This window comes from Mobula birostris, chromosome 9 (genome assembly GCF_030028105.1).
Source record: "Mobula birostris isolate sMobBir1 chromosome 9, sMobBir1.hap1, whole genome shotgun sequence".
NCBI classification, from domain to species: domain Eukaryota; kingdom Metazoa; phylum Chordata; class Chondrichthyes; order Myliobatiformes; family Myliobatidae; genus Mobula; species Mobula birostris.
In genome coordinates, this window is record NC_092378.1 from 109,970,849 (window position 1) to 109,984,166 (window position 13,318).

The window sequence follows — 13,318 nt, forward strand, 5'->3', positions numbered from 1 at the left end:
AAACGCATCTCCCCTATTTCATGCACATCTGCACTCACTCCATCCTCCGGTCTCCCCACTAGGAATAGGGTTCCTCTAGTCCTCACCTACCACCCCACCAGCCTCTGGGTCCACCATATTATTCAACGTAACTTCCGCCACCTCCAACGGGATCCCACCACTAAGCACATCTTCCCTCCCCCCCACCCCGCCGCTTTCCACAGGGATCGCTCCCTACACGACTCCCTTGTCCATTCGTCCCCCCCCATCCCTCCCCACTGATCTCCCTCCTGGCACTTATCCTTGTAAGCGGAACAAGTGCTACACATGCCCTTACACTTCCTCCCTTACCACCATTCAGGGCCCCAGACAGTCCTTCCAGGTGAGGCGACACTTCACCTGTGAGTCGGCTGGGGTGATATACTGCGTCCGGTGCTCCCGATGTGGCCTTCTATATATTGGCGAGACCCGATGCAGACTGGGAGATCGTTTTGCTGAACACCTACGCTCTGTCCACCAGAGAAAGCAGGATCTCCCAATGGCCACACATTTTAATTCCACATCCCATTCCCATTCTGATATGTCTATCCACGGCCTCCTCTACTGTACAGATGAAGCCACACTCAGGTTGGAGGAACAACACCTTATATTCCAACTGGGTAACTCCAACCTGATGGCATGAACATTGACTTCTCTAACTTCCGCTAATGCCCCACCTCCCCCTTGTACCCTATCAGTTATTTATTTATATACACACATTCTTTCTCTCTCTCTCCTTTTTCTTCCTCTGTCCCTCTGACTATACCCCTTGCGCATCCTCCGGGTTTTTCCCCCCCTCCCCCTTTTCCTTCTCCCTGGGCCTCGTGTCGCATGATCCTCTCATATCCCATTTGCCATTCACCTGTCCAGCTCTTGGCTCCATCCCTCCCCCTCCTGTCTTCTCCTATCATTTTGGATCTCTTACTAGCTCTTCCTTCAGTTAGTCCTGACGAAGGGTCTCGGCCTGAAACGTCGACTGCACCTCTTCCTAGAGATGCTGCCTGGCCTGCTGCATTCACCAGCAACTTTTATGTGTGTTGCTTGAATTTCCAGCATCTGCAGAATTCCTGTTGTTTTGGTAATCAAAGCTGCTTGTCACGAAAAAGCTAGTGCAACTTTAGATCTGTTTTTTTTTTCCATCAGTGTCTAGAGAAAGAAATCAGGCAATGTGCTGTCAGTATGCTTTAGGGAACTGTCAAAACCTATTTTAATCTCAGACTATTTTAATTTATCTATGACTTTAGAAAAACTTCACCCAAGTCAAATTGAAATGTCAGATTCACTTCTTAGCTCATCCACAATATTAACTCCATTCTGCTGCTTTATTTAATCCCATATGAGTGATTATTGGAACTGTCCATGAGTAATATGGCAAAAGTGTAAAGGTTAATAGCGATAGAAATGAAAATATGCTTTGTTGCCAAAATAGTACTTTCTAATAATCTGTGATATAAACATGCTTTTGCTTGGAACAGGTGATTCTTCAAGCCTCCCTAACTTTGGATAATGATAGGCTGGAAAGTAAAGCCAACCTACAACACCCCTTCAAGTTTGCCTTGGAAAAATTCCAGCTAAAGTGCCTTTCTGAAAGAAGAGCACAGAAATACAATCAGAAGGTTGGAATAGTGAACTGGAGTGGGAAGGGAGCTATGCATGTTAATTTTGTAATATGTTCTTGAATAGAACGTCCTCTTGTACCTCAAGCATACTTGCATGTTTCTGGAATAAATTCTGGTTTGAGCAAAGACTCTCACCAGCTAGTTCTGTCCTCCTGCCAACAAGGCCAGTTGATACTTTAACTAAAGGCTGCTAGCTGGCAGTGACTTCCAGAACATACCATCAGGAAACACTCCTCATACTTAATTAAATGGTCTTCATCTTACTTTATTGACGGTTTACAGGTTAAAAGCAAATAATAATTCATTCCCTGGGAGAAAAAACACTGCTATGTTGTGTTGTGGATTGTAAAAAAAAAATTGGAATTTTTATGATTTTAAGACGAACATAAATCTTAATAACTCAATCCGCCCAACTTTAAATTATAGATTAAATATTTCACTTAGTGACTGATTTATTTTTGTCACCAGAAGACTATTAACCTATTTGAAGCTTCAGTAATTATTTGTCATTTGTTGATATTTTCTCATATATGGTCACTCCTGTGATTTTAACTTTTTCTGTGCATTTTTTTCATCTTGTAATTATTTTTAAGAAAGGGCTGTTTCAGCCAGTTCCAACAAGATTCCACCACCAGACATATGTTCCTATCCTCCCACCTTTCAGCATTTGGAATTTGGAAAGGGTTGCTCCCTTGATTTGCTCTTCCATCTCTGCCTATTGTATGGCACTTTCCCAACCACATGAGGAGCAATATCTATCCTTTCATCCCTTCTCTTCCCACCATCCAGGGTCACAGGGATTCTTTCCAGATGAAGCAACAATCCATTTGCACTTCTTCCAATCCACTGCATTCGGTGTTCATGGTGCAATCTCCTCTGCTCTGGAAAAGTCAAAAGCAGATGAGGTTATTGCTTTGGGAAGTACTCAATCCACAGGAGCTTACAGTTCCTAACCACCTTAGTTCTCATCTACTCCCACTCTAACCTCTCTATCTGTGGTAACCTGCGCTGTTACAGAACAACACCCTTATGGTGTCGCAACAACAACCTTGCACCTCTCTCCACTAAGGACGAGGAATTGGTTGTGGACTTCAGGAAGGGGAAGTCGAGGGAACACACACCAGTCCTCATCTAGGGAACAGCAGTGGAAAGGGTGAACAGTTTCATCTCTGAAGATCTACCTTGGGTCCAATGTAGTGATGCAATTACAAAGAAAGCATGACTATATTTCATTAGGAATTTGAGGAGTCTTGGTGCATCACTAACGACTCTTGCAGATTTCTACAGATGTATGGTGAAGAGCATTCAGACTGGCTGCATTACTGTCTAGTATGGAGGGGCCACTGCACAGGATCAGTAAAAGCTGTAGAAAGTTGCAAACTCACCCAGCTCCATCACGGACATTAGCCTCCCCAGCATCGAGGACATTTTCAAAAGATGATGCCTCAGAAATGCAGCATCCATCACCAAGGATCCCTGTAACACAGAACGTGCCCTCTTCTTATTGCTCCCATCACGGAGGAGATACAGCAGATAAAGACACACACTCAATGATTCAGGAACAGCTTCTTCCCCGCTGCCATCAGATTTCTGAATGGACAATGAACATATGTACACTACCACACTTGTATTCTTTATTTGCTCTTTTGCACTACCTCATGTTGTAATTTATAGTTTTTTTATTATGTATACCGCTGCCGCAGAACAACAAATCTCACGACACATGCCAGTGATGTTGAACCTGATTCCGAATCTAATCCTGACCTTATCTTCCATCTGGGCACTTTGCGGCCTGCAAGACTTGATATCAAATTCTCCAAATTTTGGGAACTCTCTCCTTCTGTTTGTATGAGAACTGTCGATTTTTGTCTACATCCTCCTCTTCTCCATTTTTTTTTGTACTGTGAGACTGCACTGCATTGCACAGACTATACAACATCAGCAACATTACACAGTCTTTCAATGGTCTATTATTTCACCCCATCTGAGAAATCCCCTCACCCCTCCCAGTAAGTTGTTACTTGGGCTAACTTGTTTTCCTCTTTCTGATTATGATGAAGGGTCTCGGACCTGAAAATTTAATCGTTTTTATTTCCTTTCCAAAGGTGTTTTCTGTCTTTGTATTTGCAAAAGGATCTTAATTGAATAGGAGGAGTAATTCTCTCAGAGTATTCCAACTCTTTGGAATTCTGTCCCACAGAGCTGTGGAGGCTGATTCATTGAATATACTGTATTCAAGGCAAATATTTGCAGATGTTTGAATTACAAGGAATTCGAAAGAATTGGGAAAGTAATAGAGTTGTACCTTCATCCACTGTGATGAAGTGTTTGAGAAGTTGGTGATGAACCATATCAACTCCTGCCTGAGAAGTGACTTGAATCTGCTCCAATTTGCCCACCAGAGCATCAGGTCCGCAGCAGATGCCATTTCATTGGCTCTCCATTTAATCCTAGAACAGCAAGGATGCATACATCAGGATGCTCTTTATCAACTACAGCTCAACATTCATTACATTCATCCCCTCAAAACTAGTCAAAAAGCTTCAAGACCATGGCCTCAATAGCTCCTTGTGCAGTTGGACTTGCAGGCCCCAGTTAGTTCAGATTGGCAACAACATCTCCACATTCTCCATCAGCATCAAAGCACCATATAGCTGCGTACTTGGCCCCTGCTCTACTTTCTTTACACTTATGACTGTGAGGCTAAGAACAGTTCTGAAGTCATAATTAAGTTTTCTAATGACAGCACTGTCGCTGGCCAAATCAAAGTTGGTGGCGAATCAGCAGTTAGTAGGGAGATTGAAAATCTGGCTGAGTGGTGCCACATCAACAACCTTTTACTCAATGTCGGCAAGACTATGGAGCTGATTGTTGACTTCAGGAGGAGGAAACCGGAGGTCCATGAGCCAGTCTTCATCAGAGGATCAGAAGTGGAGAGGGTCAGCAACTTTAAATTCCTCGGTGGTATCACTTCAGAGGATCTGTCCTGAGCCCTGCATGTAAGTGCAATTACAAAGAAAGCACGGCAGCGTCTTACCTCCTTAGAAGTTTGTGAAGATTTAACATAACATTTAAAACTTTGGCGATCTTCTATAGATGTGCAGTGGAGAGTATATTGACTGGCTGTATCACAGCCTTGTATGGAAACACCAATGCCCTTGAATGGAAAATCCTACAAAAGTATTGGATATGGCCCAGTCCATCAAGGGAAAAATCCCTCCCCACTGTTGAACACATCCACAAGGAGCATTATTGCAGGAAAGCAGCATCTATCATCAGGGACCCCAGCCACCCAGGTCATGCTCTCTCGCTACTGCCATCAGGAAGAAAGTACAGGAGTTTCAGAACTCACACCACCAGGTTCAGTAACAGTTATCCATCAATCATCAGGCTCCTGAACCAAAGGAGATAACGTTACCTGCCCCATCATTGAGATGTTCCCACAACTTATAAATTCACTTTCAAGGACTCTTCATCTCATGTTCTTGATATTTATTATTATTATTATTCTTTATTTTCTTTGTATTTGCACAGTTTGTTGTCTTTTGCACATTAATTGTTTGTCCACCCAGTTGGGTGCGGTCCTTCATTGATTCTATTATGGTTAGTGGATTTATTGAGTATGCCCACAAGAAAACGAATCTCAGGGTTGCATATGGTGACATATAGGTACTCTGGTGATAAATTTACCATGAACTTTGATTGGAGCATCTGTGATCTTGTTCAATGATAGAGCAGGCTCAAGGGGCTGATTGCCCTGCCCTGTTTCATACAGTATTCTTATCACCCTTGCCCATCCTTGAGCTGCTTTGAGTATAACGAGACAGACCTTCCAGTTTATGAGGCCGGGTTGCATCCATAACGATCAGGATTGTCTCAGAATGTCAATCATTGTCACTCAGGCCTCAATCAAACTGACTAATAATAAGCCCAGATCACTGCCATTTATCTCTGAAAAGTGGCAAGAACCACTGACAATGCTGAACCTCACTGTACCTTCATGTATGTGCAGCAATTAATTCATATTTGTTTAATCTCTAGGCATATGTCACTTGGAATGGAGGTCAACCAATTGATCTGAAATTTACACTGGAAAACAAAATGGAAAGCAATTTAACAGTGTGGGACACCTGCCTGGACTTTTCCTCAGGCCAGGTATTTCTCACCAGTCCTCCTGTAATACTTGATTGAATCAGAATGAGCTTAGAAAAATAGGCTGTACTACAAAATAAAGTTATTGATGTTCCTTGTGTTTGTGATGTTCCTATGGTTCATGTGAGGATTAATCCTCAGTAGATACTGACATTCAGGAATATGAGGCTAGAAGCATGATCGTTTTTAGCTGTGTTCATTGTATTAATACACAGAGGAGCCCAGCCAAGCAAATGTTCCTGGGAATCTTGCACCATTCATGCAGGAGCTGGCATTCACAGTGCAGCTCAGCCTGTTATATCATAGGTTAAGGAGACCTGCCCAAGGGTTCCGGCTCTAGGACCTTGCCTTCAATAACAAACCCCATCAACACCAGCAGTCCATCCACCACTTACAGTTATAACCTCTTGCCTCCAATCTGAAACTCCACCATTACCAAAAAACTCTCACCAAATGGAAGGCCATCTCTCTCCATCCATCCCAACCCTGTGTGTCATGCGCGCACACACACACACACGCTCTCTCACTCATACTACCTATATATATATATATTTATATTCCTGGCCTACTTTTGAAAGCAATCCATCCCTATCAAGTTCTTTACAACAATCCCACCTAAAATCCCTCACTGTCAATCAATAGCCAACTGTTGCTTGTGCTGTGATCAAATTCTACCCCTCCTTCCCCAGAGACCTGAGCTGACTGGTAATTCCCAAAGTCACACCTACTGATGCTCAACAATTATCCAGGATTACAACAATCCTCCCCTGCTGTCCTCTCCGTGGTGTGATCATAGTTCTCTCCTCTTAACACCATCACCATTCCCCCAACCCCAGGGCAATCAGCATTCCCCTCCTCCCCACTCCACTCATTTACCATCGATGTGATTGCCACTTTCTACCCCTCCCAAGTAAGATAACCCCTTTTTGTCCTTCCCCAGCCCTCAACAGCCTCTGGTCCTGTGAACTTTCACATCCAATCGGTATTCAAACTGAGTCCCTCTGTGGTATCCATTCTCAGAAATGGTGTGAACTTGCCAAACAAGAGTCTCAAGTGAGACCTCATGCCTTGGGCTTCAGGCACAGTAGAATGTCTCTGCTGGGTCATTGCACAAAAATAATTCAGGTCCGGTATTTCTTCAGATGACCTTACAGGTGTGTTACAATTACCTTTCCAAATGGAATTTCACGTTCCATTTACAACCAGTGAGCAATCAAATGGACATCACTCAATCCAGGTATCCAAGTGTGTGACCAGAATAAAAAGGCTCCAAGTAGCCAACAGCAACTTTCAACAAATGAATTAAACCTCTTGTCAAAATGTTTCAAAATAGTTCAAACAGGAAGAATAATGAAAAATATATTGCATTGGTTAAGAGGTAATAAATACATCATTTAATGTTTAAAATGTTGCTTTCTAAATTGGGTTTACTTTATTAATTCATCTTTTACTTAATGGGGTGGATAAACTATGTGTTGTCATTTGTTTGATTTCTTCTTATCAATCCATTGTTACTAAGTGGGGAAATATTCCTTTATTTCTAATATGTGTTTTGTTAAATAATCAAAGTAATAACTTTAATCTATGGCTTGGATGTCTTACTTTTCTTCGCAAATCATGGGTTAAATGGATAACAGAGCCGTTAGTGCCTCACAGGTTCAATCCTAACTGGATACCGCCTATATGGAGTTTGCACGTCCTCCTTGTGACTGTGCGGGTTTCCTCTGGGTGCTCCAGTTTCCTCTCATGAGCCAGGCACCTGCTGTTTGACAGGTTAGCTGGCTACTATAAATTGCTTTGCCTGTAGGTGGATAGCAGAGTAATTGTGAGGGGATGAGGAGTTGATGGCGCTGGATGGTGGAAAATAGGATTAAGGTGGTCAGGTGTCTGATGATTGACTTCGATATGATGGGCTGAAGTGACTGTACTAGGCAGTAGAACTCCATTATTGCCAACACTTCTATAGATTGTGTCAGCCGGCTGAGTTCAGTTGTTTTCCGATCTTGGCAATTTACTTGCAGGCGTCTTGTATCATATGAGGAGACATCATCAATGCACTGATTGTGCCTGCCCATATGGTAATGAAACATTTGTAAGTAAATTGCCAAAATCAGAGAACGGCTCAACTCAATCACCAACCACCCGAACTTCACGTTTTCTGAATTATTTCCAGTCATGTGGATCACCTAATTCATATGTGGATATAGAAACAAGAGTTGTTTCTGCATTTACTCATCGGGGGGGGGGGTGGGAACAAACAATAGCATATATCTTTCTCAAATGCTTAAAATACTCCAAGCTTGTCCCTCCATCACCTTCCCAATTCTCAGTCTTATCCATGAAGAATCTATTAAAGAGCTTCTTACAGTGTGCTAAATTAACCATTTCTAGGTTTAAACCTGTGTACTCCTGGTGTCAGAACTCAGGCAGAAGTTATGGTCTATGAAGTTTGTCTGTTCTACAGTAAATGCGATCTCTGATGTTGACAGTATTTGTGTGGCTGTTTCCCAGTCACTTTCTAGTCCTTCTGATTACCTATACATATGCAAACTTCCAGTATGTCTGGTTTTCTGCCTTACCAGGTGAGTGAGACCTTGGAGAGAGGGAAAACTCAGTCAGAATCAACTTTCAATTGTTTTTTTATTATTATTATTATTATTATTATGGTAAATGCACTAATTCCATGCATATCTGTGTTATTGATACAAACTTGTGTTTGTCTAGCTGCAGACCTGGCTGATGATACAATCTTTGCATGGTTGTGGATTTGTTAAACGTACTCCGAACCTTTTGACTGAAAGTTTGGAATTATATTTGGATGATAAAAAGATCAATCAAAGCTTTGAGTATCAGGTACATATTTCAATAATAGTGTTGAAATGTTGATTTATGCTAAAACTGTTTACATTGTTCGTGCCATGTATAATCGAGTTTCCTTCTTTGCAACTTCAGTCAAATATTTATTAAGGTGTGCCTCATACAATTGTTATTTTCTCTGATAAAATTTCAATTGAAAATATATATCAGAGTATCAACTTGTAGATAATAGCAGTGAAAATAAAGTATATTCATCGAAAATGGTGATGAACACAGGACTGGAGGTGTTATATTGGAGTGCACACCCTATACGAAATAAGGTAGATGATCTTGTTGCACATTTAGCAATTGCAGTTATAATGTTGTGGGAATCACTGAGACATGGCTGAAAGATCATAATTGGGAGCTTAACATCCAAGGATACACCTTCGATGTTAAGGACAGCCAGATAGGCAGAGGGGGTGGGTGGCTCTGCTGGTAAAAAAAATTCAATCAAATTCTTAGAAAGAAGTTACATAGGAACAGAAAATGTAGAGTTCTTGTGGGTAGAGTTAAGAAACTGCAAAGTTAAAAAGACCCTGATGGGAGTTATATATAGGCTCCGTAACAGTGGCCAGGATGTGGGATATAAATTTCTACAGGCATGTAAAAAGGCAACGTTATGATAGACATGGGAGATTTCAATATGCAGGTAAATTGGGAAAATCAGGTTAGTGCTGGATCCCAAGAGAGGGAATTTGTAGAATGCCCACAAGATGGATTTTTAGAGCAGCTTGTAGTTGAGCCCACTAGAGGAATGGCGTTTCTGGATATGGTGTTATGTAATGACCCAGATTCGATTAGGGAGGTTAGGGTAAAGGGAACCTTAGGAGTTGGTGATCATAATAAGATAGAATTCACATTGCAGTTTGAGAAGGAGAAGCTAAAATTAAATGTATCAGTATTACAATGGAGTAAATGGAACTACAGAGGCATGAGAGAGGAACTGGCCAAAGATATTTGGTAGTGGACACTAGCAGAGATGATTCTCGAACAGCAATGGCTGGAGTTTCTGGGGCAATTCACAAAGCACAGGATAGATGCATCCCAAAGATGAAGAAATATTTTGAAGGGAGGATGAGGCAACCATGGTTGACAAGGAAAATCCAAGGAAGCATAAAAGCAAAAGAAAGGCCATATTGCAAAAGCTAATGGGAAGTTAGAGGATTGGGAGGCTTTCAAAAACAAACAGAAGGCAACTAAAGAAAAACAATAAGAAGAGAAAAAATGAAATGTGAAGGTAAGCTAGTCAATAATATCAAAGAGGATACCAAAAATGTATTCTGAGATATATTCAGAGGCAAGAGTGGATATTGGACTACTGGAAAATGTTGCCAGAGAGGTAGCTATGAGGGACAAAGAGATGGTGGATGAACTTAAGTATTTTGCAATATTCTTCAATGTGGAAAACACTAACAGTATGCCAGAAATTCGATGAGTGTTGGGGCAAAAGTGCGTGTAGTTGCTATTACTAAGGAGAAGGTGCTTGGGAAGCTGAAAGATCAAGAGGTTGATAAGTCACCTGGCTTTGATGGACTACACCTCAGGGTTCTGAAAGAGGTAGCTGAAGAGATTGTGGAGTAATGATCTTTCAAGAAACACTAGATTCTGGAATGGTTCCGGACGACTGAAAAATTTCCAATGTCACTCCATTCTTTAAGAGGGGGAATAGAAAAAAGAAAATTATAGGCTACTTAGCCTGGCTTCAGGGGTTGGGAAGATTTTGGAGTCCATTATTAAGGATGAGGCTTCGGGGTACATGGAGGCACGTGATAAAATAGGACGAAGTCCACATGATTTCCTTAATGAGAAATCTTGCATGAAATGTGTTAGAATTCTTTGAGGAATAACATGCAGGATAGTCAAAGGAGAATCGCTGGATGTTGGGTACTTGGATTTTCAAAGTGCCTTTGACAAGGTGCCACACTTGAGACTGTTTAACAAGATAAGACCCCATGCTATTACAGGAAAGATACTAGCATGGATAGAAGGTTGGCTGACTAGAAGGAGGCAAGGAGTCGGAATAAAAGTGGCCTATTCTGGTTTGCTGCTGGTGCTGTGTTCCGCAGGGGTCAGTATTGAGACCACTTCTTTTCACGTTATATGTCAATGATTTGGATGATGAAATTGATGACATTGTGACCAGGTTTGTGGATGATACAAAGATGGGTGGAGGGGCAGGTAGTGTGGAAAGTGGAGGGAGTCTGCAGAAGAATTTAGACAGATTGGGAGAACAGGCAAAGAAATTTCAGAGGGAATGGAGTGTATGGTCATGCACTTTGGTAGAAGGAATAAAGGGACAGACTATCTTCTAAATAGGGAGAAAATTGAAAAATCCGAGGTGCAAGGGGTCTTGGGAGTCCTTGTGCAGGATTCTCTAAAGGTTAACTTGCAGGCTGCATCAGTATTAAGGAAGACAAATGCAATGTTAGCAGTCATTTCAAGAGGACGAGAACATAAGAGCAAGGATGTCATGCTGAGACTTTTTAGGTATTGTTCAAACTACACTTGTAGTATCGTGAGCACTTTTGGCCCCTTTATCTCAAGAAAGATGTGCTGCCATTAGCGAGGGTCCAGGAGAGGTTCACAAGAATGATTCTAGGAATAACAGTGTGAGGAGTGTTTGAAGGCTCTGGGTCTGTACTCACTGGAGAGTAGAAGAATCGGGGGTAGGGGGTTAGTTAGTGGGTGGGTCTAGAAGCAAAGGGCACAGTTTCAGAGTAGAGGTGAGAAGGAATTTCTTTAGCCAGAGGGTGGTAAATCTATGGAATACATTGCCACAGATGGCTGTGGAGGCCAAATTATTGAGTATATTTAAAAAAAGAGGTTGCTAGGTTCTTGGTTAGTCAGGATATCAAAGTTTAGGGGAGAAGGCAGTAGAACGGGGTTGAGAGGGAAAATCAATCAGCCATGGTGGAATTGCAGAACAGAGTCACTGGGCCAAATAGCCTAATTCTGCTCCTGTGTCTTAGGGTTCCATGAAAGGGTACTTATCTTCAGCTCTACTGAGAAGACAAGTCATCAGAAGTATTGCAAAATAGGCAATGGCATACATACTATCTATTTTATAGTTGAAGTGAATAGGAAAAGAATTTCAGGTGGAGTGTAAAGTGGGCTAGCAGTACATCACACCGTATTTGCACTAACTCTTGGGATAAGATTGCAGTTAATTAAATTATGCATATTATTTTATTCATCTAAGGCTCCTTCACTGGTATTTTAGAGTCCTTGGGTTTCTCAAATCATCACGATAATGTTTCATAGTCATGTTGCAATGGAACCAGCTGCCCAAAAGTTCATGAAGATAATTATAATTAATTATTGTTGTGATCTGTTCCATGGACATTTCATCGGTTATTATATCTCATAATTTGCATAGATCAAAGATTGTTGCACTAGAATGTGCCTTCGCTCACCAATACAAAGGGAAAGACTTTCCAGTTAAATGTTATAATAAAACAACCTGGATTCCTGAAGAGGCTTGTTTTATGGATGGGTGATAAATTATAATGGAAAGCAGCTGTTGTCATCTGTTTTCTTTCTTTCTGTAGAGTAACAGACCAGTGAGATTGGACAACACATGGATTGCTGCCACCTTCTCAAATATTTTCCAGTCATCCTGTGGCAGGCAGGACGTTCTTGGTAGGATCCAAACTGACTACCACAGCCAGTTGAACCATTACCTGAAAGTTGCCTTCTGTAACATGTCAAATGTAGGTCTCAATTTGAGCTTTTACAATTTTTTTTGTCTTTTTTCAGTCTACAGCCCTTTTAAAAAGGATGGACTGGCTTAGATTTTCATTGCATTTAAGCCACGAGTTTAAAATTTGGAAATTTCTCATTTCAGTTGGCAATAATTATAAAATTTAACTAATTTTCTGAAATCAGTAGTGAAATCTGGGAAAAAAATAGAAATTTAGATCAAAGAGTATATGGCCAGCCAACTGGTTCAACTGTGACTGCCGGTGTCATGGCTCCTGACATTTGTCTTCAGCCCTCAGATGCAGTGAGATGTTGGATCTTAGTTAACACAGCTACAGTTGTCCTCAGTGGGGTGAGATTAATGGATGGAAATTCAGCCAGGCTTCTGCTATCCACCAACTGGTACTGAGTGGATATGGACTGAAAGTAGCACTGAGCTTGGCTCTACGGACTTTGGTAAATTATTGTCACACGTGCTGACGTTTGATTGCACGTCATCCATGCAGATCATTTAATCACATCAATATATCAAGATAGTACTTACATGGGAAAAACAATAGCAGAATGCTGAATTTAGTGTTATACAGGTTCCAATCTGACTGTTAGAGCCCAGTCCCCTCCTTTCAAACTGATTTGATGTTAGCAAAAATTCAGGATAAAAAGGAGAAATTGATTAAATAGAAATGTAAGGAGTACTATTGTAAAGAAATGCTTTAACTTTTTTTTTGCAGTCATTCAAATTGTCAGGAAGGCATCAGCGAAATGTAGGAGAAGTTGTTTTATCATCCCAAACCCGAGCCAGTCTCTTCAGTGATGAGAAACATGGTGTGGTACTGGGGATGTCACTGAGGAATAGTGGACAACCTGACTCAAAGAACTACTCTCTTGAAATGGAGGTGAATGTGTTCATAGTGGCTTTGAAGAGAGATGTATAGATTTTTTTTTGTTCTCACTTTTACACTACTTTAGGC

At 41.3% G+C, this 13,318-nt stretch overlaps 1 protein-coding gene across 3 annotated transcripts in view; it reads left to right on the top strand.

Annotated features, from left to right (window-relative positions):
• LOC140202958 (uncharacterized) overlaps positions 1-13,318 on the top strand; it is a 228,661-nt gene that overhangs the window by 160,171 nt on the left and 55,172 nt on the right. For all 3 annotated transcript variants that reach the window (XM_072268599.1, XM_072268600.1, XM_072268601.1), the window contains exons 46-50: positions 1,494-1,634; positions 5,679-5,792; positions 8,514-8,642; positions 12,197-12,358; positions 13,079-13,243. In XM_072268599.1, the coding sequence (XP_072124700.1) occupies positions 1,494-1,634; positions 5,679-5,792; positions 8,514-8,642; positions 12,197-12,358; positions 13,079-13,243 (711 nt within the window). The remainder of the gene's footprint in view (positions 1-1,493; positions 1,635-5,678; positions 5,793-8,513; positions 8,643-12,196; positions 12,359-13,078; positions 13,244-13,318) is intronic.